This window comes from Bos taurus, chromosome 10 (genome assembly GCF_002263795.3).
Source record: "Bos taurus isolate L1 Dominette 01449 registration number 42190680 breed Hereford chromosome 10, ARS-UCD2.0, whole genome shotgun sequence".
Taxonomy (NCBI): Eukaryota; Metazoa; Chordata; class Mammalia; order Artiodactyla; family Bovidae; genus Bos; species Bos taurus.
In genome coordinates, this window is record NC_037337.1 from 101860786 (window position 1) to 101886388 (window position 25603).

General features: G+C 54.5%; 2 protein-coding genes across 4 annotated transcripts in view; one reads left to right on the plus strand and one right to left on the minus strand.

The window, feature by feature from the left end:
* Nucleotides 1–1417: 1417 nt before the first annotated feature.
* PSMC1 (proteasome 26S subunit, ATPase 1) lies at nt 1418–14059 on the plus strand. Of its 2 annotated transcripts, none has more exons than XM_024997342.2 (11): nt 1418–4044; nt 5406–5459; nt 6503–6599; nt 7599–7723; nt 8047–8232; nt 8395–8523; nt 9617–9713; nt 11586–11775; nt 12219–12370; nt 12699–12853; nt 13735–14059. In XM_024997342.2, exons 4-11 carry the CDS (start codon nt 7664–7666, stop codon nt 13867–13869), a joined length of 1104 nt encoding a protein of 367 aa, XP_024853110.1. In that variant the 5' UTR covers nt 1418–4044; nt 5406–5459; nt 6503–6599; nt 7599–7663; the 3' UTR covers nt 13870–14059.
* A 554-nt stretch (nt 14060–14613) lies between these two features.
* Nucleotides 14614–25603, minus strand: part of NRDE2 (NRDE-2, necessary for RNA interference, domain containing) — a 48317-nt gene continuing 37327 nt past the window's right edge. For both annotated transcript variants that reach the window (NM_001206507.1, XM_059890179.1), the window contains 5 exons: nt 22947–23333; nt 20835–21736; nt 19659–19797; nt 15990–16061; nt 14614–15582 (listed from right to left, as the gene is read on the minus strand). In NM_001206507.1, coding sequence (NP_001193436.1) covers nt 15457–15582; nt 15990–16061; nt 19659–19797; nt 20835–21736; nt 22947–23333 — 1626 coding nt within the window. In that variant the 3' untranslated portion in view covers nt 14614–15456. The remainder of the gene's footprint in view (nt 15583–15989; nt 16062–19658; nt 19798–20834; nt 21737–22946; nt 23334–25603) is intronic.

Below are 25603 nucleotides of genomic sequence, written 5' to 3' on the forward strand. Positions count from 1 at the left end.
GGTTTGCTCTGTGTTAAGAAGTACCTCTTAGTGAATATCCTCCAGAATAATTACGTTGAGACTACTAGCCCATGTTCTTCAAACGTGATGCCATCTCAGGAACACAACACTTCTTCAGATTACACACAGATTGCCTAGACATTCTGTACAACTCTGGAATTGTTTTCAGCAGTCATGAAGGGAGAGCTGTCTTGCCCCTAACCTATCGCATCATTTCATGCATGAAGTAGATGCCAGATTTGTTATTGGAGCCGGACAGTTATCAACACTTTCCGTTACAGCATTTTAGTGGTGATGAATGGAAAGAGTCGTTTCCTGTTGTGTGTTAGATAAATATTTTTAGTGTTTCAAAATTGGGCAGGGGGTTGCGGGACAGATCAGACAAATCCATCTCTCCAGTTCAGTGTTTTGAACACCTACTATGGAAGTCTCTGGAGACTAAAAGGGTGCTTGCCATCTTTATTTTCTTTTTTAAAGGCTGTTTTGAATGTTACAACACTGCTTCTGTTTTATGTTCTCGATATTTTTGGCAGGGTGGCATGTGGGATCTGATGCTGAAGCTGAAACTCCAATACTTTGGCCACCTGATACGAAGAGCTGACTCATTGGAAAAGACCCTGATGCTGGGAAAGACTGAAGATGGGAGGAGAAGTGGACGACAGAGGATGAGATGGTTGGATGGCATCACCGATGAGATGGACATGAGATTGAGTGAACTCTGGGAGTTGGTGATGGACAGGGAGGCCTGGTGTGCTGCAGTCCATGGGGTCGCAGAGTCGGACACGACTGAGCGACTGAACTGAACTGAATGTGGGATCTTATCTCGCATTGGAAGGGAGTCTTAGCCCCTGGACAGCCGGGGAAGTCGCAGCTTTGTTTCTTTCTGATGTCCTGATGGATGTAATACATGAGGATACAAACGCGGTGCAAGATGAGGACTTTTAAGACAACATTCGGCATTTTGACCAGATGTCACAAGTCATCAGGAAAAAAACAAACCACCAGATTTAGATGCTTCATGAGACAACTTCTCAGATGAGCAGATTAATTCCAGAGACCAAATTAGACGTGAAATGCTGGTGCAAAAGTATATGTCAACCTCGCGGTTCCAAAGACTACTCCGGTTCCTGGAGAAGTTAAGGCAAGGTCTCATTTTGATTTTGGCCTATTTAAAATTGTTTATATCTTCACAATTGCCTTTGACAGTAGAGGTCATTGTCTTAATTTGTTGACAATAACCTAATAACTGCGATTTAAACATTTTTTTCAAGTGAAAGCTCAACAAGACCCACGTCTCGCTTGAGAGTTAGAGCATCACCGCCCGTCCGCTCGCACAGGCCCAGAGGGCGCAGCCCGAGCCTCGCGAGATTTGGCCCCTGTCGGCTTCCGTGGCGCCCCCGGCAACTTCCGCCCTGACGCACTGCCCTGGCGGCGCACTTCCGGCGGCGGCGGCGGCGGCGGCTGGAGCGGCCGGAGCAAGATGGTGAGTGACTAAGGGCTTCGGCTGGCCGTGGCGATGGGTGCAGGCGGCCCACGGCAAGAGAAGCCGGCCGCCGCCGGAGGCCCCGGGTCTGCCCGCCCCGGTCTCCGGGGAGGCCCGAAGGCGCCTGGGGAGCGCGTTGAGGACCACGGCGGGCCGGCCGGCCTTTCCCCGGGGCCGGGGCTCTGCGCCGGGCGGGCCCCTGGGGCGGCGGGGCGGCGGAGGTGGGCTGGCTTTGTCCCTTTCCAGCCGGGCGCTGCCCCTCGGCGCGGGGCGTTTCGGCCGAAGCCTCCTCGAGTCACCGGGCCAAGCGCCTCGGGGCCGCGCGGCAGAGGGGACGGTGGGAGCGGGTCGTAGGGGCCGCGCGGCGCGGGGGCGGTGCACAGGCGCCTCGGGGCCTCGCTTAGCTCGCGTTGGTTTCTTTGCTCCCGGGTTGATGCCGCTCTTTGAGGGGTTGGTGGGGGGAGAGGGGGCGGGATCCAGGCTCTGCTCTAGGCGCTGCACATACAGAGGACGGGCAGGACTGAGCCAGTCTTTGTCTCTTGAAGCTTGCATTCTCTAGAAGGCAGGTTAAACAGAGACAGAGAAAGGAGTATGTGATGCTGTGTCGGGGCGGGATGGGGACGGGCGAGTGGCCTTTGCTTGTGGCAGTTCTGTAAGGGCGGGAGAGGTGGCCGTTTTACACAGGGTGTCAGCGAGCCTCAGTGAGGAGGCGAAGCCTGAGTCCAGTGAGAGGGGAGCCTGTGCAGGTACCCGAGGAAGACTGGTCCTAGTAGGACTGGAAGGGCAAAGGGCCTGAGCGGGTGTATGTTTGGTCTGTATGGTGAGCAGCAGCAGGTCCCGCCGCAGACTCAAGCAGGTCCTGGAAGGACTTTTTGGTAGCAGTATTCTAGGCCTGACAAGCACATGGCAAGTACTTTCCCAACATTTGCTCGTTATTCTTCTCAGCAGTCCCTGGAGGTCGTTATTCTTATCCTCAGGGCCTGGGGGTGTGCTGTGATCTACTAGTGACCCATGCAGTAGAGAAGCACAGATACAGGTGTCCAGTGGCCAGGACTGCGCTGTCTCTCCGACCAGCTTTGTGACAGCTGTCAAGTCACGTAACCTCTCTGAGCCTCAGTTCCTTGTCTGTAAACTAGGGTAACGATGGTGGCAACTTCGTAGGCTCTGTTTGTTCAGCACGCCGCTTACCGTTTAGTGTAACGCACGCAGTCACTTGAGGCTGAGAAGCATCGTGTAAATGCCCCAGACGTGGAGACGTTTGGGACTGCCTCGGGGAAGTGTCCTCCTGTGCGGCCAGACGTGGAGGGTCATGGGACGGGTAGACAAACCTGGGAAAGGTTAATTGAAGCCAGTTTGGCAAGCGCCAGGCGTTGAAGGTTTTTGAGGCGATTCAGAGGGTCAGCTCTTTGTTGTAGAAGGTAATATCCGAATGGGTGAGGGAAGAGACTAGACCTGGAAACCTCAGTTGGGAGACAAGCGGTCCAATAAGATAAGGCGGCCTGGACAGAGCCAGAGATGGGGGAAACAGGAGAGGGGAGACCTGAACCAGGATGGATTTTAAACAGAGATGGGGAGGGGCGGAGACCTGAACCAGAAAGGATTTCGGAGCCCAGACTTTTTAACCAGCCCGAGGAGGTCCTGACCCTAACATTTCTTATTCAGCAATAACATTGTGTTGGTGAGTAGGTACTGTGAGTCATGCAGAAGTGGTTTTACCTCCGTTACTCGCTTCCAGCAACATAGAGGAGCTAATGTCATCCCTACTTTCCAGTTAGGACACCAAGGCTCGGAGAGCTGACTCTACTTCCCTGAGGTCACAGAGACTGTTAGGAATGAAGGCGGCATCCAGACCTGGATGCGTTTATTTCCACAGCCCGTGTTCTTAGGGCACTGCAGTCCCTCATCTAGGAAGTAGTAATGGTGAAACCTGCCTGAAGAACTGCCTGGTGTAAATGTGATAGTGAAGGAAAACGCCCTGTACAGACTTAGGCACCTAATAAACACACCGCAGACACTGGCTGCCCCGTCAACAGCACGTGTCCCGAGGGGTGTGAAGTGAAGTCGAGTGGCTCAGTCGTGTCCAGCTCTTTGCGACCCCGTGGACTGTAGCCCGCCAGGCTCCTCTGTCCATGGGATTCTCCAGGCAAGAATACTGGAGTGGGTTACCATTTCCTTCTCCAGGGGATCTTCCCAACCCAGGGATCGAACCCGGGTCTCCCGCATTGGAGGCAGACGCCTTAACCTCTAAGCCAAATTGTTAAAGGCCTGTAACTTGGACGGCTTATTGCAGTAAAACTAATTGTGTTTCCCCAAATTTCTCAGAGCCCTTAATTACCTTCTTCAGAAGAAAGTGCAAAGTTTTTAGAATCTTGCAAATGGGGAAATAGATTCGACCTTAATTCCTTTAGGGGGTTGTTTTATCTTGATACTGAAGCTGGTGATTGAACTTACAGGTGCCTATGTGGAAGTGATTTGAGGGGGCTTAGAGGGCCCTCTCGGAGAAGGCAACGGCACCCACTCCAGTCCTCTCGCCTGGAAAATCCCATGGACAGAGGAGCCCGGTAGGCTGCAGTCCATGGGGTCGCTAAGAGTCGGACACGACTGAGCGACTTCACTTTCACTTTTCACTTTCATGCATTGGAGAAGGAAAAGGCAACCCACTCCAGTGTTCTTGCCTGGAGAATCCCAGGGACGGGGGAGCCTGGTGGGCTGCCGTCTATGGGGTCGCACAGAGTCAGACGCGACTGAAGTGACTTAGCAGCAGAGGGCCCTCTAATCAAGTAAATTCACTATTGCTTATTTAAAAAGCTGTTGTTTCTGAGACCTTGCTCTGTGTAAGACATTGTCCTGTAACTGAAGGGTCTGTTTTAAAATCAGAAATCCTCCTGAACTTACTAATACACTAAGTTCTTGATAGCTTATGGTGATTCAGCTTTTTAAATTGGGAAGAAGGACCTACCTGAGTGCCCCAGACTTTAGGGATGGGTGCTATTTAAGCTGCCATGGAAAGGAGAGTCTCCTGGATCTTGGTGTGTCCTTCGTAAGGAGTCAGTGATTGACACATGATTGTTGAACAGGTTAAATGACGAGCTCTCATCATGGCCCAGTTGCATACTCTTGGTGGCCTCAGCTGGGTAGTTTTATATTAGAAAATATCCAGGTCTGTACCTTCCCCTCAGGAAGGGATGGTTAGGGTCTTGGTCTCATGACACATTGTGCGTGCACGCTGAGTCACTTGACTCGTGTCCAGCTCTTTGCAACCCCGTGGACTGTAGGCTGCCAGAGTCCTCTGTCCATTGGATTTCCCAGGCATTCTCCATGGAGTGGGTTGCTATGCCCTCCTCCAGGGGATCTTCCCAACCCAGGGATCGAACCTGTCTCCTGCATTGGCAGGCAGGCTCTTTACTGTCAGCTCCATCTGTGAAGCCCTTATAACAATATTACATCCCTTTTCTTAATGGAGTTGTCCTCGATTCAAGATGCAGTCTGTGGCAAAGTGCAGCACTGATTTACTAACAGCTTTTCAGGAAAAAATTTTTGCCACGTTAAATTTACACATTGACTGCAAGGTGTACCTTGAGTTCAGAAATGTTAAAATGAGGGGGAGTGTTGGTGTCTTAGAATCACAGGAGAATGAGGGTTTTTTGAAATGATGGTGTTCTAAATTTAAGTTGTTGTTGCTTAGTCACTAAGTCATGTCTGACTCTCTGAGATCCTGTGGACTGTAGCCCACTAGCATCTTCTGTCCTTGGGATTTCCCAGTCGTGAATACTGTAGTGGGTTGTTATTTCCTTCTCCAGGGGATCTTCCTGACTTAGGAGTCAAACATGCATCTCCTGCATTACAGGTGGATTATTTACCACTAAGCCACCAGGGAAACTCCCCTGAATTTTTTTAATGCTCTGCTTAAATTTTTTTTCAGGGTCAAAGTCAGAGTGGTGGCCACGGTCCTGGAGGCGGCAAGAAGGACGATAAGGTAAATAAGTGTGAAGCCAGGTGTCTGCGATGTGAGTGCATTGTGGGAACGTCAGCTCTCAGCTGAGAAGGTCTTGGGAATTCAAATAGCCTTTTCATGTTTTACAAGAGAGTATTGACCAGCAAGTAGGTATTAATGAATTAATAACTTTTAGATGTAAAGTAGTCACATTCCAGAAGCGGTAAACCGTCTGTGATTTTAGTGCTTAACGTCCTTAGGTGTGAAAAGTTGTGTCAAATTATTTAACTCCAGCTTCTGGCATGTAACTTTGAATTCTGACCTCTGTTCCTTATTGAATGACCTATTCAGTTCAGTCGCTCAGTCGTGTCTGACTCTTTGTGACCCCATGGACTGCAGCACACCAGGCCTCCCTGTCCATCACCAACTCCCAGAGCTTGTTCAGACTCATGTCCATCAAGTCAGTGATGCCATCCAACCACCTCATCCTCTGTCGTCCCCTTCTCCTCCTGCTCTCAATCTTTCCCAGCATTAAGGTCTTTTCCAATGAGTCAGTTCTTCGCATCAGGTGGCCAAAGTACCGGAGTTTCAGCCTCAGCCTCAGCATCAGTCCTTCCAGTGAATATTCAGGACTGATTTCCTTTAGGATGGACTGGTTGGATCTCCTTGCAGTCCAAGGGACTCTCAAGAGTCTTCTCCAACACCACAGTTCAAAAGTATCAATTCTTCGGCACTCAGCTTTCTTTATAGTTCAACTCTCATATCCATGCATGACTACTAGAAAAACCATAGCTTTGACTAGACAGAGAGTAGTCAGCAGGGAGTAATATCTCTGCTGAATAGTCTATTAGTGTGTATTATATATTAAAAAAAAAGATAATTATGTTCACACATAAAAATTGAAAGAATGAAAAACAAATTTTCTTGTTTATTTTTTTTTTAAGGACAGTTTTTAATAACATCCTAAAGGACAGGGAAAATTATACCACCTGGAAATAGATGACGGTCCTGCAGAACTACGTTTGGGTTTTAATATGATCTCTGTGATTTTTTTTTTTTTTTCTACGCCGTTCTGAAAACCCAAGGACAAGAAAAAGAAATATGAACCTCCTGTACCAACTCGAGTTGGGAAAAAGAAGAAGAAGACAAAGGGACCAGATGCTGCCAGCAAACTGCCCCTGGGTAATGATGCGGTTCCAGTTCCCGGGGGCCCCGTCTCTGTGTTCAGCTTAGAGGGCTGAGTGTGGACAGACAGGAAGTAGCGTGTGGTTGAAGCTCCAGGCCTGTGACTGTGTGTGGCATTCTCTAGGTTGGAATAAAAGCTATGTTTTAGTTTTAACAGTATACAGAGGATACAACTGTATCTCACTTCAGGAAAGTCCATTAATTTCTTTTAAATAAGCAGCTTCTCTAGGGTATTAGAGTACAGGGTCAGGGTAGAAAACTCAGGTTGAGCTTGGTTACCTTAGAGGTACACTTATTTCATGAAAAAATGGAATGCCACTGTATTGGAACTCACAGCATGAGTTTATGCCCGAACATAAGATTTTTCAAGTCTTCCTGCTAAATAAGGAGTAAGACGCAGAACAGGCGGCAGACTCGGCCCGCCTCTCTGGCCTCAGCCTCTCGCCCTCTGCGTGTGGTTCACTCTCTGCCTCGCGCGTCGGGGCTCTGCTTCCCTCCGCTTAACACGTCCTTCTGCAGTGCTTCCACGGCCGCCTGCGCCTCATCCCTGCAGACTTCAGCTCAGACACCTCCACCACCCTCATCTACCACCTGGACGAGCCTCTTCCGGCTGAAGTGCAGTAAACTGATTTTTAAAGCAGTGCTCAGTTAATAGTTGAGTCAGGCAGCTTAAAATGTGCCATTGACCTGTTATAGTGAATCAGTATGGTATTGATAAAAAAGGTCATCAGACCAGCAGAAGAGCATATAAAGTTCAAAAGTAGAGTCAAGTTACGGATAATTAGTATGTGGTAAAGGTGGCATTTCTGTCTGTTCATCGCTCTCCCCTCTGCCTTTAGGCACGTGCTTACTTCAGGTCACTAAACTGCATTTCTCAGAGTCTACCCAACTAAAAATAAGCTTGTTTTAAGTGTTAACTTCCCCCCCTCCAAGGGTGAACTGAATTAATTGCAGACTTCAGGCTCCAAGTATAACAAGACTGTTTTTCAATCACAGTGACGCCTCACACTCAGTGCCGGTTAAAACTGCTGAAGCTAGAGAGAATTAAAGACTATCTCCTCATGGAGGAGGAGTTCATTAGAAACCAGGAGCAGATGAAGCCGTTAGAAGAAAAGCAAGAGGTAAATTGGCAAATTACTGTAACTTGTTTCTTCACAAAATCTGTGTAGAACCGAGAACTAAATAGCTGAGCCTTTCAGGCTTTAATGGATTATTATTTAGCCGCCTTTTAAAAGCACCAACTGTGTTTAAATCAAGTGACTGTAACTTGTTTCTTTCACAAATTCTGTGTAGAACCGAGAACTAAACAGCTGAGCCTTTCAGGCTTTAACGGATTATTATTTAGCCGCCTTTTAAAAGCACCAACTGTGTTTAAATCAAGCGAACTGTCCGCGCCGTCTGCTTTTTAGTCTGAGCCGCTCTTTCTTGGCCTGCTCTCACGTAGGAGGAGAGGTCAAAGGTGGATGACCTCCGGGGGACGCCGATGTCAGTAGGGACCCTGGAGGAGATCATCGATGACAACCACGCCATCGTGTCCACATCTGTGGGCTCGGAGCACTACGTCAGCATCCTCTCGTTCGTAGACAAGGACCTGCTGGAGCCCGGCTGCTCCGTGCTGCTCAACCACAAGGTCAGGCGTTGCGCGGGGCGCTTCCCCTCAGGCTGCCCCCGTCCCGTGGAGCCGGCGCCGGAGCACGGCCGAGGGCAGGGCGGGTTCCATGGCTGCCACCCCAGTGCGGACAGAGGCGGTGTGCCTCGGGATCCGGCGGTGAAAGTCCCTGCTTCCTCTCAGGTGCACGCGGTGATCGGGGTGCTGATGGACGACACGGACCCCTTGGTCACAGTGATGAAGGTGGAAAAGGCGCCCCAAGAGACCTACGCCGACATCGGGGGGCTGGACAACCAGATCCAGGAAATCAAGGTGCGTCTGGGAGCCCGCCCTGGGCTAGCCTCGCTGCTCACTGCCGCCTCGTGAGGGCGCCTGCAGCTGCTCCGCGTGTTTTCTCCTCTAGCTTTGTTCTGGGCTGCCTTGGGTCTCTGCTGCTGTGTCAGGCAGGGCGCTTTCTCTCGTTGTGGCAAACACGGCTACTCCGTGGCGGTGCGTGGGCCTCACTGTGGTGGCTCCTTCTGGTGAGGGCCCCGGAGCAGGCGGGCTTCAGTAGCTGTGACACGTGGGCTTGGTTGCCTCTCAGCACGTGGAATCTTACTGGAGCAGGGATCCAACTTGTGCCCCTGTGTTGGCAGGCAGATTCTTAACCACTGGGCCACCAGGGAAGTCCTGTTTTTTCTTTATTGATCAGACCAGTAACTGACCCAGAGCTGGCCAATGGCGGTATTTTGTGTTGCTAATACTGAGTTAAGTAACAGAAGTAAGAATAAATTGTATGATAGTTCTTATAGCAGCTGCAGCTTAACACACTTCATATGTAACATTTAGTAATTATCTGTGTGAATGTGTTTCCAGTTGGTTGACTGCAGCTGAGGCTACACAGAAAGCCCCAGGTGATGTCTGGGGCAGGGCGGTGGCGCACAGTTCTGGGCTAGACCGCAGTCCCGGCCCTGGGTGGGGCACACGGGGTGGCCCGCTGCGGGCTTTTCGGCCTTCAGAGCTGTCTCAGCGCCCCAGGGGCTCCGGCAGTGGGGAGGGAGCCATCCTGGCTTGAGGTGGGACAGCAGCAGGAAGCCTCGCTCGCTGCAGTCTCACTGGAAGTGTGGATCCACGCTTTATAGTCCTTTCCTCGGCAAGGGCGACTGTCCCTGTTACATGTCACTCAGGGCTGACTCTCGGGAAATCGGGTGTGTGAGGGAGACAGGAGGGCGCCGGGAGCCCCGTGGAACCCAGGTCCTCTGCACTGTGGCCTGGCTGCCGCTGGGGTCAGCGTTGTCTCTGACAACAACAGTGGAAATGTTAGCTTGTTTTTGTTGCAACTGAGACACACCCTTGACGCCAGTGAATGGACAGGACACGTTTCAGCAGGAAAGCCTGTCATCTCTACCCCGTGTTTGTTTTGTAGGAGTCCGTGGAGCTTCCTCTCACTCATCCTGAATACTACGAAGAGATGGGGATCAAGCCCCCCAAGGGGGTCATTCTCTATGGTCCGCCCGGCACAGGTGTGTGTGCTCTGCGTTGGTCGCTTTCCAGGCACTGAGCTCGTTCCTTGAGCAGCAGCATTAGCTGGTTATAACCACTTGGCCGTTGAGTGAGAGGGCCTCAAGTCCTCAGTTTAAAGATGTGCTCTGAGTGACATATTGGACGCTGTGAATAAACAGCCCCGCTGGAAGCACGCTTGTCACGTGAAAGGGCGTCGTGCTGTTGCACAGGTGTGCTGAGAACTGAGCTGTTGGCTCGTGACTGCGGGCCTCACAGGGTTAATATGTTGACGATCGTAGGAGTCACAATAGAAAGGAGACCCCAGGAGACACCCCCCAAAAGTGCCTGCTCAGTGTGAGCGCACGTCCAGACCCCCAGCACTCCTGTGGTGTGCTCGGATGTGCGAGATGCCCATGTTGCAAAATGGTGCTTTTCAGTATCAAGAGTAACGTAAGTCCACTGAAAATAGTTTGTGAGAAAAAATGGAAACAGGGTGCTCCACCTGGGCCGTACGTTGGCATCCCCGTGGGAGCTTTAGAAGGCGCCGATGCCTGCTCCCTTCCCTGAGGACCCCGACCACGTGCGGAGCGTGGCAGGCCTCGGCAGAGGTGCGGGCCCACGGGGACCGCGCTCCTGTGCTGCTGAGACCAGGGCGCTCCCCCGGGCTGTTGGCGACGGAGTATCACGTCGGGTGAGTGCGTGGGTAAAGGTAAAAACGCACGGACGTACTTGGTTCATCAGGCAGTGGGCTGACCTCCATGGGTTGTGTAGTTCAGGGCTTAGTAAATTCACTGCTCTGTGAATTCCAGAGGAAGGGAGGTTGTTTGATGGGAGTGAACTGAGCCGTGTTCGCAGGAGGATCTGTATCAAGGACCGCCCACGGGGAGGGACAGGGAGACGCTGTGCTGAGGCGGGGAGCTGCTGCAGCCTCTTAGCCCAGGAAAGCAGGTTTCAGGAGAGGCCAGCGACACTTGGGGGTCCCCCTGCTCGCTGAACATCCCGGCAGCCGCGCTTGGCTGCGTCTGGACCGGAAGGTCTCGTCCACTTAGGAGGTCCTTCTGGTCTGTCTGCCGCCCTTAACGGACGCCCTCGGGGAGTAGTCCAGCCCTTTCATAAGCATCTGAAGCTTCTGCCCGATTGAGGAGCTCACTGCCTCGCCTGGTCGCAGAGCTTAGATCTCTGTCCCCCTCACCACTGGCCCAGAATCCCGTGTGTCCCTGGCCAGCTCCCTCCCCCACACGGGCCCGAGGGTGGCCCTCTCCCAGCTGTCACCATCCCAGGGCCGAGGTCTCGCGCTCTGACGTTCTCAGGGTGGGTACCCTTGCTGACTCTGGTTCTCGACTTGAGAGAGAAGTGTCAGGGCTGCCCTGAGAGCAGTGAGGAGCGTCCCACGAGGGCACAGCACAGACAGGGAAGTCTCTTGAGCTGCTAGTGGCGGTCAGTCGTGGGCTTCGTCAGGAGCTGGTCCTTGATCGGTGCCCAGAGCCTGGGGACCCCTGCAGGTGGCCCCGGGGTGCAGCAGGCCTGCTCAGGAGCGTGCTCTGTCCTCCAGTCAAGCCTGGTGCTCCCCGGCCTTTTTTCAGCACTGATAGTCTCGTAGGAGTTGAGTTTGGTTCTCTAACCCTCGTTGAATGGGGTCAGGTGAATATTATGTGCAACTTTGAGTAACTTGCAATAAGAGTACTTTCTGACATTATCATGATGAATTTAGGAAAACAGTTAAAAATAATCAAAATATGTATTTCAGTTTTTTTTAATTTCCTTGTCTGCTTTGAGAACATGCTTTTCATAGAGGGATCCACCCATTCTTCATGTCTTTTGAGGTGGTAATGAGAGTTCTAAAGTTAAAACAGCACTTAAGGTTTTTTCCTTTCTTTTTCAATCTAAAATAGGGAAAACCTTATTAGCCAAAGCAGTGGCGAACCAGACCTCGGCCACCTTCCTGCGAGTGGTCGGCTCTGAACTCATTCAGAAGTACCTGGGCGACGGCCCCAAGCTCGTTCGGGAACTGTTTCGAGTCGCTGAAGAACACGCACCATCCATTGTCTTTATTGATGAAATTGATGCTATTGGGACGAAAAGGTAGACTTTGCCTTCCCTCTTTCGGGTCACTAAGGGGTGGACACGGTGCCGCTCTGCCCTGAGAACGAGGACCGTGGGCAGGCCCCGGAGGGGCTGCGTGCTGGCTTGCCACGGTCCCGGTGCCGCTCCCCATGTACCGGGCACGACTCCCGGTCAGTGGATTCGGTCCGTCCGCAGCCGTGCCGTGAGCGCCAGCTCAGAGCCCGGCCCCCTCTGGACCCTGGAGACAGCGGTAAAGATGGGTCTCTGCCCTCGAGGAGCTCACATGTGGAGACTGAATAAAAAGGATACAATTTCAGGCATGAAAATGGCCACAAAGAAGATATTGTGGGTGCAGCTTGGGCTCTGGGCAGGTGGGACACACGGGTGGAGACAGCCGTGTCCCGAGTGCCTCCACCAGCCAGGCCACGGGGTCCTCACGTCCCCCTGGCTTCCTCTCCCAGGTACGACTCCAACTCAGGCGGGGAGAGGGAGATTCAGCGAACGATGCTGGAGCTGCTGAACCAGCTGGACGGCTTTGACTCAAGGGGAGACGTGAAAGTCATCATGGCCACAAACCGGATAGAGACGCTGGACCCGGCCCTCATCAGACCAGGTCACGCCGCGCCGCCCCGCCGCGGGGGGAGGACGCGCTCGGTGGATTTGTGTTTCTAAAGGGCACTTTGGGGAGGGAGGTTACCAGGTGGTGGTGTGAAGGCAGATCCCGCCGTGAAGCTTGAGTAACTTACCAAACTGTGTCCCCGGAGAGAATATCAAGTGGGATTGTGATGATGTACTCTGTGTAGCCTGACCTTTTTTAGCCTCAAGACGCTTTTTAAGATTTGGCACGGGACGCTGTGTGACTGAGATCACTCAGGTGAGACGGAGGCCTCTCAGCCAGGGCCGGGCGCCAGGCCGTGACTGGAAACCTTGTGTGCCCACAGGCCGCATCGACAGGAAGATCGAGTTCCCCCTGCCCGACGAAAAGACCAAGAAGCGCATCTTCCAGATCCACACGAGCAGGATGACGCTGGCCGACGACGTGACCCTGGACGACTTGATCATGGCTAAAGATGACCTCTCTGGTGCCGACATCAAGGTGAGGAGCTGGGTTGGGTTTTACTTGTTTCATCCCATGTTCCCAGACGCCGAGGGGGCCGGGCGCGGCAGGCGTGACTGGGCACAGCCTGCTCCCCGCACGGGCACCGATACTGGTCCCGCTGCCTGCGCTGGCCTGCGTCTCATTGGCATCTGTGGAGCCAGGCTGGTCTCACCGGGGGAGGAAGGTAAAATTATTTAAAGTCTTAACTTTTTATTTAGAAAGATTTTTCAAGCCTTCAGAAAAGTTGCAACGTGGTGAACCCCGTACACTCCTCCCCTCACTTCCCAGGTGTCAGCTTCTACTTGTCTTTCACGGGCAGAAACACTCTGCTCCACATCACTCCAAGGAGAGGTGCTAGAGGCCATAGCCAGAGAGACTGCAGAGCCAGGACCGTGTTTCTCTCACATCACGTTGCTTGGGTTCTTGTTTTACTTTTGGCAAGTGATTATTGAAAAAGTGAATATATTCGAATATATACTGTCTGAAACTTGTAAATATTTAACCAGAATACATGTTCTCTTAAGACTGTAGGTAAATGAAATGGATGTCACTGTATGTGGCCGCTAAGTTTCTGGATATCATTTTATCTCTTTCTTAGGAGGATTATTCCCTTTAACCAAAGCGGAGCCTTGAGGATTTACTGACCTGCCAGGCTATACAGCTAGTTAGAACCTAAGACAGGCCTCTTCCTTAGTGAAATACTCCCAGGTTAAGCCACCTCAGGTCCTCTGAGAAAATAATTAGAATGTTTAAAACATTCAAGTTTGATAAAAATTTGTGTTTGGCCTGGATGCCAACACCAGATTTCAAAATAGTGCTGTCTGAACTGTTAGAATAAAAAGTATTTTCCACTCTGAATGCACTGTTCTCTCCTACAGGCAATCTGTACAGAAGCTGGTCTGATGGCCTTGAGAGAGCGCAGAATGAAAGTAACAAATGAAGACTTCAAAAAGTCGAAGGAAAATGTTCTTTATAAAAAGCAGGAGGGCACCCCAGAGGGGCTCTATCTCTAGTAGGCCAGAGCTGCCTTCCAGGGGAGGCTGGGAGGGCCCTGGCTGCTGGAGGGGTGAGGTGGGAGGCTGCCTGCCTGGGTGCCCGTGTGCTCACTGGCCACGGTTGGCAGAGCGTTTCGTGTCCCTCCCGAGCGCAGCGTGTAGGGGCCTGGCAGGCTGCCTGCGTCCCAATAAAGCGTGCTTTCTCTAACACGGAGTCCTGTCCACACGCTGGGTGCTCGGCTGGAGGAGTGGATGGGCCCAGGTGTGGGGAAGCCTCTGGGGACCAGGGCACTGCAGACTGGGTCCCTGCTGCCCCCAAGGCACTGCGCCGAGCTGGCAGCTCTAAAATAGCAGCTGCTGGCTCGTGAGCACACGGCCAACCACCTCTGCTGTGGAGCCAACAAAGGCTGCGACTCCCCGGCCAGGGCTGCCCTTGGAGGGTCCAGGGCAGGAAGGAGGGGCTGGTGCTGCTGAGACGGGGTTCCAAACAGAATTTCAAAGGGGCAGGGCTGAAGACCCCCAGGGCAGCCCTGTGGAGGTCAGCGCGCCCCCCACCCCCCATGGGAGTTCAGAAGCACGGGCGCCGCCCCTCACCCGGCTCCCTCTGCCCCACGCTCTCGCCTCTGCTCCGTTCAGCCTCAGAGCCCGAGACCCACTGCAGAACGCGCCCCTTCTCCCCTGCCGGTGTCTGTCCATTTCTAGCCCAGGTTCCACAACACCCGCTTTTCTGGATGAGGGGCCAAGGAAATTTGCTTTCAGCAGTTCTAGAGAGCATGATTTAATAAGAAACGCAATGCAGAGAAGTCCACTGTGTTTAAAAAAGCAGGACCTCGGAGAACAAAAAGCATTTCCGCTCTGTCGGGTGTTGATCACCGCTCTTGAAAATCGGATGAGAGCGCAGCTGACGCAGCTGGAAGCGAACGTTCGGCGTCTCTGAGGCAGAGATGGGTTTGCTGGGGAGGAGCAGGCCGCGCTCCCCTGCAGCGGGGTCCTTGTTTGTTCAGTCCCGACTCAGTCCTCCTAGAGCCCCATCTGACTCAGCAGGGCCGGGTGGGCCCAGGGTCTCCAGGCGCATGAGCTTCCGGCGACGCTGGCTGCCGGGTCTGCAGGCGAGATGTCCACGAGTGGAGCTCCGGGAACAGGAAGGACACGTGTGATGCAGCTGAGAACTCCAAGCTTTACACGACTCCCAGCTGCTCTGGTCTGAAAAATGGGCAGAATGGGCTCACCAGCCGCAGGGCGGAGGGCCTGGTGAGTAACCAGACCTTTCTTTGGACTGCAAGAGCCAGGAGACTTGGCAGGATCCCCAAGGATGCCCACAGAAGAACCTTCACCCGGGCTGGGCAGGGGAGAGTGGACCAGAAGGACCCACACGAGCCGTGACAGCTTTGGCGTGATCCTTGTCTGTGCACGCCAACCGGCCACATTCACATTCCACACATTCACATGTATCGTGTGCAGAATGTCAGCTTTGTGTCATTCGCATGTGCAGAAACTGCAGAAGGTGAGACTGACAGCCTAGACGCGCGTCAGGGAGGACCCTTCAGGGCACAGGTCTGGGCATGCGCGTGCCCGTGTTCCGGGGCTGGGCCCGGCCCCCAGCGTCTAGTCCTCCAGCAGCAGCTCCAGCTCCTCGAGCGGCAGGCGCACCCGCAGCTCCTTCTCCGTCATCAGGTCCACGACCTCCTGCATCTCGTCGGGGAAGTACTCGACGGCATCCATGTACAGCGCCTGGGCGGGGCGACGCCGGTCAGCGGGCACCCCCCCGGCCCCGCCCCCTTCCCGCCCTAACTTGGGGGCACCTTAGTGAGCCCCAGGGGTCAGGGGAGCGTGGCCTCTCTCCAGGTGGGGCGGGAAGCTGCTGTGGTCCCCACCTGTCTGCGCTCGGAGTGTCCCCAGACAGACCCGGGCGCTGCAGGAAGAGTTGGACGTGGGTCCCGACGCGCTTGGCCTCTGGGCTGGGCTTTGGCAACTGCTGGGAACCAGCTGCCCCCAGCCGTGACCCCAGGACAGGAAACAAGCCCCTCAGGCTGCAGGGGGCCAGAGGAAGCCCTGGGGGGCTGGGCCCAGGCACAGACCGGATGAGGCCTGGCAGGAAGGTCCCTGAGAATCCAGAGACCGGGGCCTGTAGAACTCACCTTTGCCCAAGGACAATTCTGCAGTGCTTTGTAGAACACACCTTTGCTTCTTTCTTTATTTCCTAAGGAAACCTAAAGCAAGGGGGAAAAATTAAAAACTGAGGGGCTGAAACAGATTCATCTAAGGCCACTGACCCGCACGGGGCCCCAGTCCACGTGCCGCAGGGTGTCCACGTGCCGAGGGACGCCCTCGGGGCCTCTGCTGGGTCCCGCGGGCCTGGACTGGACCTTGAACACTGATGACCTGTCTTCATCTCCTCCTTTCCCGCGGCCCATCACACCTGCTGTTCCCAGGCGTGCCGAGAATGAGGGTGATGACAGACAAAAGGCTTGCTTTAACACTAGCCATTTTCTGAAAACTGTCTTACAGAAATGAGATAACCAGGATTAACTGAATCAATAACCTTGTCAAGAGCAAATTTCTGATCAGGAATTTCAGTCTGAGAGTGTGCAAATACTCACATTTCTACTCTGCTGCTAAGTCACTTCAGTCGTGTCCGACTCTGTGCGACCCCATTAGATGGCAGCCCACCAGGCTCCCCCGTCCCTGGGATTCTCCAGGCAAGAACACTGGAGTGGGTTGCCATTTCCTTCTCCAACGCAGGAAAGAGAAAAGTGAAAGTGAAGTCGCTCAGTCGTGTCCGACTCTTAGCGACCCCATGGACTGCAGCCCACCAGGCTCCTCCATCCGTGGGATTTTCCAGGCAAGAGTACTGGAGTGGGGTGCCATTGCCTTCTCCACATTTCTACTCTAAGCATGTTTTTATACAATGCATGTGTGCTAAGTAGCTTCAGTCGTGTCTGACTGTGACCCCATGGACTGTAGCCTTCAGGTTCCTCTGTCCATGGGATTCTCCAGCCAAGAACACTGGAGCAGGGGATCTTCCCGACCCAGGGATGGGCCCAGGTCTCGTCTCTCCTGCACTGGCAGGCGGCTTCACCGCTGGTGCCGCCTGGGAAGCGTTTATACAGCACTACGCTGTGAGGTCTTGGTGTCAACTCCGAGGCGCTCTTCCCACACCTGCTGCTCTTCCCACACCCGCTGCTCTTCCCACACCCGCCGCTCTTCCCTCCCACACCTGCCGCTCTTCCCACACCCGCTGCTCTTGCCACACCTGCGGATGCCGCAGCAGTCTCCGTCCGCCCCCTCCCCCGCCAGCCTCTCCCGAGTCCCAGGAAGGGGCCAGCCCCTCCCCCGGGAGTCACAGCCTCCCAGGCAGCTCCCTGGGTGGGCGCCCACAGCCGTGAGTGGGCGCAAGCTGAGCTTACAGAGCTGAAGTCTGCTCCTAGGGCTGCCCACCTGCCTCCCCGAGACGTTCTGTTCCCATAGGAGCGTGTGTGAGCGGCCGTCCAGCGGGCAGGGAGCAGGTAGGGCTGTGACCGACCCCCCGGAAGCATGGCTGATGGCTTCAGCAGCTCCCCACCACGGCTCAGGGCCTCCATCCAGCAAGGCTGGCCTCGCCTCCCATGCAGATCCTCCAGGTGGACACCCTGTCGGGGAGCCCAAACCTTTGGGCTGTACCAGCATCCCTGGTCAGCTCCAGACAGGGCTCACCCCTTACCCCGGGACTCCCGGCTCCCTCCCAGGCTGTTCTGAGGCTGGACTTGGAAGGGACCCCTGAGAGCCGCTGTGGGCTGCCTGCCCGCAATGCCAGGGCCCTGCGGTGTCCTCTGCCAGAACAGTAACCACACTGAAGGCTTGGTCTGTTCTTGAAAGAAGAAACATCGTATCAGTGGACCTTCTCCACCACTGCCTTTGTGAGACGCTCAGATAACCCTGGAATCCAGCAGATCCAGACAGAAGCTGCCCAAGCCTCACACAAGAACTGCCCTCTGCTGGTTCCTCCATCTGCTGGCCCCTGGAAAAGGCCTTTGCTGTATCAGGCATCACATGGTAAATGCCAGGTGAAAACGAGATGGTGACTGTTCCTCCGGGGAGCCAGAGCCACAGCCTCTCCAGGGCCCCACAGCACCTGCCGGCCAGGCCTTCCCAGCCGACGCCTCACATTTTGGCTCTATTTTGATTTTTTTCACTGCTTTTGCCAAAGTATTAGGAGCCCACCCAGAAGCCTCAGGAACTGGTGGGGGAAATCACTGCACAGTTAATTCTTGGTCTGATGCTAATCTTTCCAAAAAGATGAGGCATTCCCTAACGGCCTCAATCTTTTTTTCCAAGTCAACAAGAACTTTTCTGTCTACAGTCCAACCAGATCATGGCAGCTCCTCAGTAGAAACACTACAAGCCTGCCCATCACCCTGTCTCTACCTGGAAAAGCCTGGAAGAAGTTAAACTGGCCTCCCTCTTCATAAGTGGAAAGGTCTTTCAGCAGCTCAGACTCACAGGGCGTCGGCGCTGGAACCGAGAGAGCGTCTGACGAGCTCCTTTGGCCAAGGGGCCTGGTGACGAGCAAACCCCAACGGCCGCCCAGCGCTGTGACCCCAGGTCAGCAGGTGGGCCATGTCCCGGCCACCCAGGGCAGGGACACCACACGGGCGTCTGGACTTGTGGAGGCTCGAGTCCCACACCAAGGAGGCCACACGCGAAATCTACGCTTTTGAGAGTGAAGAATAAACGTTAAAACCACAGAAACTTTGGTGGTAACTCGTCCCGGGGCCGCCTGGTGCCCGTTGGCGCTGGGAGTGTGCCCGCGAGCTGCTGTCTTGAGACAAGCTGTCCAGGCCGTTCAGACCTCAGGGGAGGCGCTCCCAGAGAAGTTCCAGACTCTCAGAGGCCGGGGGAGGCCCAGACGTCTAACCCGAACTTCTCCTGGCCCCTACCTTCCTCTCTGTCTCTTTACGCCCCTCTATGTCAAATGTCAACGGGATGTTCAAATACTTTGATCAACTTCTGAGAAATTAGCCTATGGAAATAATCAGAGATACACATATGTACATAATAGGAAGGCCACTCAGGGCTTCTGAAAGGTTGTCAGTGGAGGGCGCTTGGATGTGACTGAACAGCCGTGAGCGCTGTCTAGACACTCAAGTGGCTGGAAGACTGTTTCTAAAAACCACAAAACTCGGCAGTAGACGTTTTCTAATATAGGAAGGCCAGCCTGACGTCAGACCTGTAACCAAAGACAAAGCAACGCAGGCCCTGAAGCCTAGGACCCGCCTGTCGGCCTGCACAGCCCACTGACGAAATTCCACGGCTGTGGTGCCTCCAGGAAACGCACAGCTGCCCTGGAAACGCCTCTTTAAAACCACAGTCCAGACTGAGTCTTACACAACCCTTCAGTAACAAAACAGAATCAGGACCTGGAAATTCTTAGAAGCAGAATAGCAACACATTTAGGTCTCTTTTGAATGAACACTCTTAGACCAATTTCCAAGTTGTTGCCTCAACGAAGTTAATTCAGAGAAACACAGATATTCTGGGGCTGCCAACAGCCCAGGTGGCCCTCCTCACTCTACCAGGCCCCCTCCCGGGTCCCGAGCCCCCTCCTCACTCTACCAGGCCCCTCCCTGGTCCTGAGGGCCCCCCTCAGTCAGTCTACATGCTGGGTCCTGAGCATCCCCCTTCTCAGTCTACCAGACCCCCTCCCAGGTCCCGAGTGCCCTCCTCCTCAGTCTACCAGGCCCCTCCCGGGTCCTCAGGGCCCCTGCCCTGCTCTTCTGGAAGAGGAAACAGCGCTCTGCACAGGAACAGAAACCCGGCGTCTTTCCTACCAGGAAGTTCAGGTACATCCTCCACAGCAGGGGGCACTGGCTGCCGTGGTCGCTCCGCACGGCGCTCTCAAACAGGGCTCTGATCCGGTGCGTCAGGCCGGTCTCGGGAAGGGTGGCATGGACCTCTCTACCGTCCACCCTGCAAGACAGAGGCTCAGGTGAGTCCAGGACAGCCGCTCAGGCTGACGCCGCAGCAGGGTCAGCAACGGGGGTTGGCACATGTCGCAGGCAGAGCTGCCCCGGGTCTGGGGGCGCAGGAGCGTGGGGTGCAGGTGAGACGTGGCTCCTCCGGGGCCGGCGGAGCGCAGCGTCCAGGGCTCTGCAGTGTCTCCACCCCGCGGAGTCCACCCTGAGGGCACACAGACTCCTTTTCTCAGGAGAACCTGCCCCTTCTGCAGCAGACTGCAGTTATCCTGAGACCTTTCAGTTGAAAGAGGGAATAAAATTCGAATGGAAGGCGCGAAACACAGGCAATCCTGAACCCCGGCTTTCTCAGGTCAGAGTAAAACAACGAAGGTTCTAGAAGCAACAATGATGCCTCAGCTAACACGTGCCCAAGCCTACTGCTTAACCTTCAGACATAAAAGTATTATCTAAAGAGAGACATTTAAAGCACCACCCTGTTCTCACCCGCGATAGTAACACAGGCTAGTAATTACTCTGGGCTCTTTGTGCTCAGCACTCACTCTTCCCAGCAACCCTCTTTAATTATGCCCATTTTACAGAAAGGGAACCGACCAGAGCCATGAACTGCCCTGCCCAGGGTCACACAGCTGCTGAGTGGAAGCGCTGGGATTTGACTCCAGGCCCAAGTGCCCGCCCCACAATTTCTCTACAAGGTCTCAGACCCCCGACAGCAGGGAGTCAGCACTCAGGCGCCATAAACAAAGCCCAGGATGCGCAGGAGCCAGGCCTGGGGAGACACCGCGGGAGCCCTGACAGGGGCCGCTCTCTGCCCTCCTCTTTCAACACACTTTCCGGAATCCCTTCGATCTGTTTCCTTTCTCAATGCATCTTCCCGTAACACAAGAGAAGGCACCGCTCCCCGCCACCCCGCAGGCGTTCCAGGCCCTGGGCCGCGTGCATTTCTGTCTTCTAGAGGCTGGTGGGCCATGGGAACAAGGCCTGACCGCGTGAGAGGCCTGCGGACCTGTGGCCGAGGCGCGCTGTGATTACCTCTGCACGGCGTCCACCAGCCTCTTCCGCATCCTCTCCGCTTCGATCGCAAACAGCCAGGGCTCCAGGAGTTTGGTGGACCTGGTGATGGCGTGGAAGAATCTTCTGGTCCTGCTGGCGCTGTGCGACTTGCTCTGAATCTGCACGTACGCCCTCCAGAGAAGCTGGTTGCCCGGGTACAACCGTAAAGCCTCTGAGAGCGCCTCTCGCAGGGGAGCCAGCGGGTGGGCGGCAACCCTGCCGTGGAACCTGAGCAGGCTGGTGTGCATCAGGGTGACGGCCTCCAGGGCGCCCTCCAGGCCGGCAGCCTCCGAGGAGACAGAGCCCCTGAGCCCCGCAAACACCTGCTCGTAGACGCGCCCAGCGGCGTCGACCCCCACGGTCAGGTACTGGAAGAGCATGAAGCACTTCGCCAGGCTGACCAGGCGGCTGAAGCGGTCGGGGGGGCCTGGGTCGGGGCCGCGGCGCTCCCCCAGCCAGTCCTGCAGCGCGTGTTCGTATGCCCTCCGAGCCTTCAAAACGTGCACAGCCGACACCTGTCCCGTGCACGGCCCGTAGGGGCGGCGCTCCGCCAGCCCGCTCAGCACGTGCACGGCGCGGGCCGGGGCGGCCCCGCCCACGGGCGGCGACAGCTCCGTCTCCAGCGCGGCGTAGAGCAGGCCGAGCTCACAGAGCTCCGGGTCCTCCAGGCCCCGGCTCCCGGCAGTGCCCAGGGCCGCGTCGAAGACCTTCCGGGCATCCTCTGTGTTGCCCAGCAACCACTCCAGATGCGCATACTGCTGCCAGAGGCAAAAGCTGTTGCGGTTGTCCGGCTCCTTGAGGAGATTCTTGGCTAGTTTTTTGCAGTTCTTTCCTTGTGACTTTAATCTCTTCTTGTTTTTAGTGTGCAGACACCAAACGACCTGAAGGTAAACAGGAAAAGAATTGCTTGACATGCTCCGGGACTTATAGACATCCCTTTGTACTGTCGAGTCCCCGGGCGGCTCAGACAGTAAAGAATCTGCCTGCAATTCGGGAGACCTGGGATCCATCCCTGGGTCGGGAAGATCCCCTGGAGAAGGGAATGGCACCCCACTCCAGTGTTCTTGCCTGGAGAATCCCATGGACGGAGGAGCCTGGCGGGCTGCAGTCCATGGGGTCACAGAGAGTCAGACACGACTGAGCAACATCACTTAGTTCCTTCTTTCTCTGTACTGTACTGCAGGAAGCCACACGAGGCGTCTACACTGCCTGCCTCCATCACATATCTGGTAAACTCGTAGGCTCCCTGAGAAACAGATCAGGGTTCTACCAAGGCCACGGGAGCCCTGAAAGTCACACGTCCAGGCTTCCATCTGACACTCCTGTAAACAAGGCTTGGTCACTCCAAACGTCCTTCTTCAAAGACAGGCGGTCAACAAATGTTGTTTAGTCACTGTCGTGTCCAACTCTCTGCGACCCCACGAACTGTAGCCCACCAGGCTCCTCTGTCCATGGGATTTCCCAGCAAGAGCACTGGAGTGGGTTGCCATTACCTCCTCCAGTGGACTCTTCCTGAGCCAAGGATCAAACCCGTCTCCTGCATTGGCAGGTAGATTCTCTACCACTGAGCCACCAGGGAAGCCCCATCAGATTTTACCAGACACTGTTTTAATAACACAGCCTGGTGTGTGCCATTTGCAATTAAAGGATCAGAACTTTGGACATGAAAATTTAATTCTAGCTGGTGGCCAGCAGAGGGCAGAAGAGTCCATCCTAGACAAATTTCTAGCAGGTAATAGGTACTAAAAAGCAGGGTAAGTAGCTTATTTTATCTATTTTAATAAGTCCTTAAATCCTCTAGCCCAGCTTAAGCGTAGACCTTAACACTAACTGCTCACACAATCACAGACATCTGGTAACAGTCACCACAACAGCAGCTCAGGTCACTAACGAGCTGGGCTCAGCCTCCTGCCCCCCCCCGCCCCGCTCCCTGCGGCCCCTCAGAAGGGGCAGCCACACACGCGGTGCCCTAGGGTCCCTGAAGGGGGAGGTGCTGTGGCCCAGCGCCCTGCAGAACGAGCTCGGCCGCCCCACCAACACCCTGCGACAGGAGCCGAGGTCCCCACCCAGGGGAGGGGGTCCCGGCGTTACCTTGGTGATCTCGTACCGTAGCCAGGAGACGCAGAGCTGAGACCGCTCCCTGCCTGCAAACAGAGGCAGTGCCAGGTGGAAGACATTGCGGATAAACTCCTCGCCCTCTCGACTGGGACCCCGGGGCCAGCGCCGGCCACCCAGGGGCTCCATGCGGCCTACACAGCTGACGCCGGAGCAGGAGAGGTCGAGGAAAGTCAAAGGCTTTTCATCATAAAGTTCGCTGTCGAAGATGCTGTTCTCATCCATGGCCAGATAGAGGCAGGGGGTGGGGGGGCTGAAGCCGGAAGGCACCCCCAGGAACTGCAGGAAGGCCGCCATCATCTGAAACTGGAGATCCGGGCTGGACAGTCGGATCAGAGACTGCCCAAGATCGTCAAACAACACCTGCAGGGAAGACAAAACCCCAGTGACCGAGCGCAGCGAACACACAAGAGCTCCACGAGGCTTCCCACGGTTCTGTGTGAACTGTGTTTGGTTGTGCGTGGTCCTTGCTGCTGTGTGGGCTCCTCTCCTGTCGCTGTGAACGGGGCTCTTCTCGAGCCACGGTGCCAGGCGCTCCCTGCAGAGGCATCTCTTGTTGCGGAGCCCGCGCCCCAGGGCACACGGGCTTCGTTGCTCCACGCGTGTGGGCTCTTCCCGACCAGGGACTGAGCCCGTGTCTCCTGCTTGGCAGGTGGATTCTCTACCACTGAGCCACCAGGGTAGCCCCTCACCACCCTCAGCAATTCTTTTTATATGGATATGTGCCAACACGACTCAATTTTAAACACACAGGAGCTAGGTTTTCTGTAAAATGAGGCGAGCTGAGGGCAGGCGGGTGGGCGCTGGGGGCAGCGTCTCACACCTCCTGGGCACCCTCCACAGGAGGGGACACCACAGCAGGGACTTTCAAAGTCGCCTAATGGATTCACAGGAAATCCTGAATCGCATTCGCTTCTGAGAACACACGTCGTTGCTTTTGTAGTTACTTTCATAAATTACAGTTGGAAAAAATTTTTATTTCAAGATAGAAGAACATTACTATTTTGTGGTTTCTTTGTACCAAATTGCTTCAGGAAATGAAAAATATGCTCCAAAATATATAAACAGCAGCAAAGGAAAAAGGACACTGTGGGACAACGGGCCGTGCTGGGAGCAACCATCAGGGCCTCAGGCTAACCACGCTCACCGCTGGCTTCACGTACAGCCTTAAACCGCGAGGCCACGGTTTAAAGGGGACTGCGCGCTGCCTGCCACCCTGCCTGCCCGCCTGGCCTCTGTGGCCATCAGCAAAGAGGAAATCAAAACACGAGCACAGTAAGACTGGACTCCCTGGGGCTCGACCCATCAGAACCACCAACTCATCACAAAGCTTTTCTCCTCCAGGTTTTCACTAAAGTAGAGAAATCTAAGAAATCACTCACAGCAGTACTTAGCTCCAGGAATGAGCTTCCGGGAAACTGTCAAATTGCTGAGCCTTGAGAACTAACTTCTGGAGGTCAGCCATGAACTCTGTAAAACCCACACACACCAAAGACAAACCCCACCCGCCTTCTGAAAACTTGGGCTCAGCCAGGGCGGGGACCTCGCACACAGACTCGATTCCCTGGCCACTCCCTCCGGCCCAGAGAGCACCTCTCTCCTTCTCCCCGATCCTGGTTTCTTAACTCCACTCTGGCCACCCCGTTTGCCTCTCCTGGGACACCCCAGGCCCTCCAGGGCCTTCAGTCATGCCGATCCCTCTGCTGGACTGCAAGCTCCCAGATCAAACAGATGCTTGCTCAACATCCAGGACTGGCGGAGGCCTTGTCACGGGGCAACCTCTGTCCAGACACTGGGAACACAGATGCAAACAGGAGAAGCCTCTGCCCCCGAGGCTCGTGATTTGTCAGAGCCCGGGAGCCTCGCTGCTGTAAGGCCTCTCGGTCTGTACCCGTGACTCTCACAGGCCAGGCACGCCGAGGACCCAGACTCTAACTTGCACGTGGGTTTTTTCACTAAACTTGTCCCCCCGGGACTACATGACCCACAGCTAGTTGAATCTGAGGCTATGGAACCTTGGATGCAAAGGGCTGACTACAAAGTTATACTGAGATTTTCACCTGCTGGGGGCTGATGACCCTAACCCCCTCATTGTTTGGGGTAGACTGTAGTTGGTATTTGTCAAAGTGGCTCAATTCCAGGTATTGAAATAGAATTTCTTCCTTTATTTTAATGTAAAACTTCTTGGGCTCCAAAATCACTGTGGAGGTGACTGCAACCATGAAATTAAAAGACGCTTGCTTCTTGGGAGAAAAGCTATGACAAACCTAGACAGTGTATTAAAAAGCAGAGACTTCACTTCGCTGACAAACCCGTATAACCAAAGCCATGGTTTTTCCAGAGACTTCACTTCGCTGACAAACCCGTATAACCAAAGCCATGGTTTTTCCAGCAGTCGTGTGTGGATGTGAGAGCTGAACCATAAAGAAGACTGAGCCCCAAAGAACTGATGCTTTCGAATTGTGGTGTTGGAGAAGACTCTTGAGAGTCCCCTGGACTGCATGGAGATCAAACCAGTCAGTCCTAAAGGTAATCAACCCTGAGTATTCATTAGAAGGACTGATGTTGAAGCTGCAATACTCTAGCCACCTGATGTGAAGAGCCAACTCACTGGAAAAGACCCTGATGTGGGA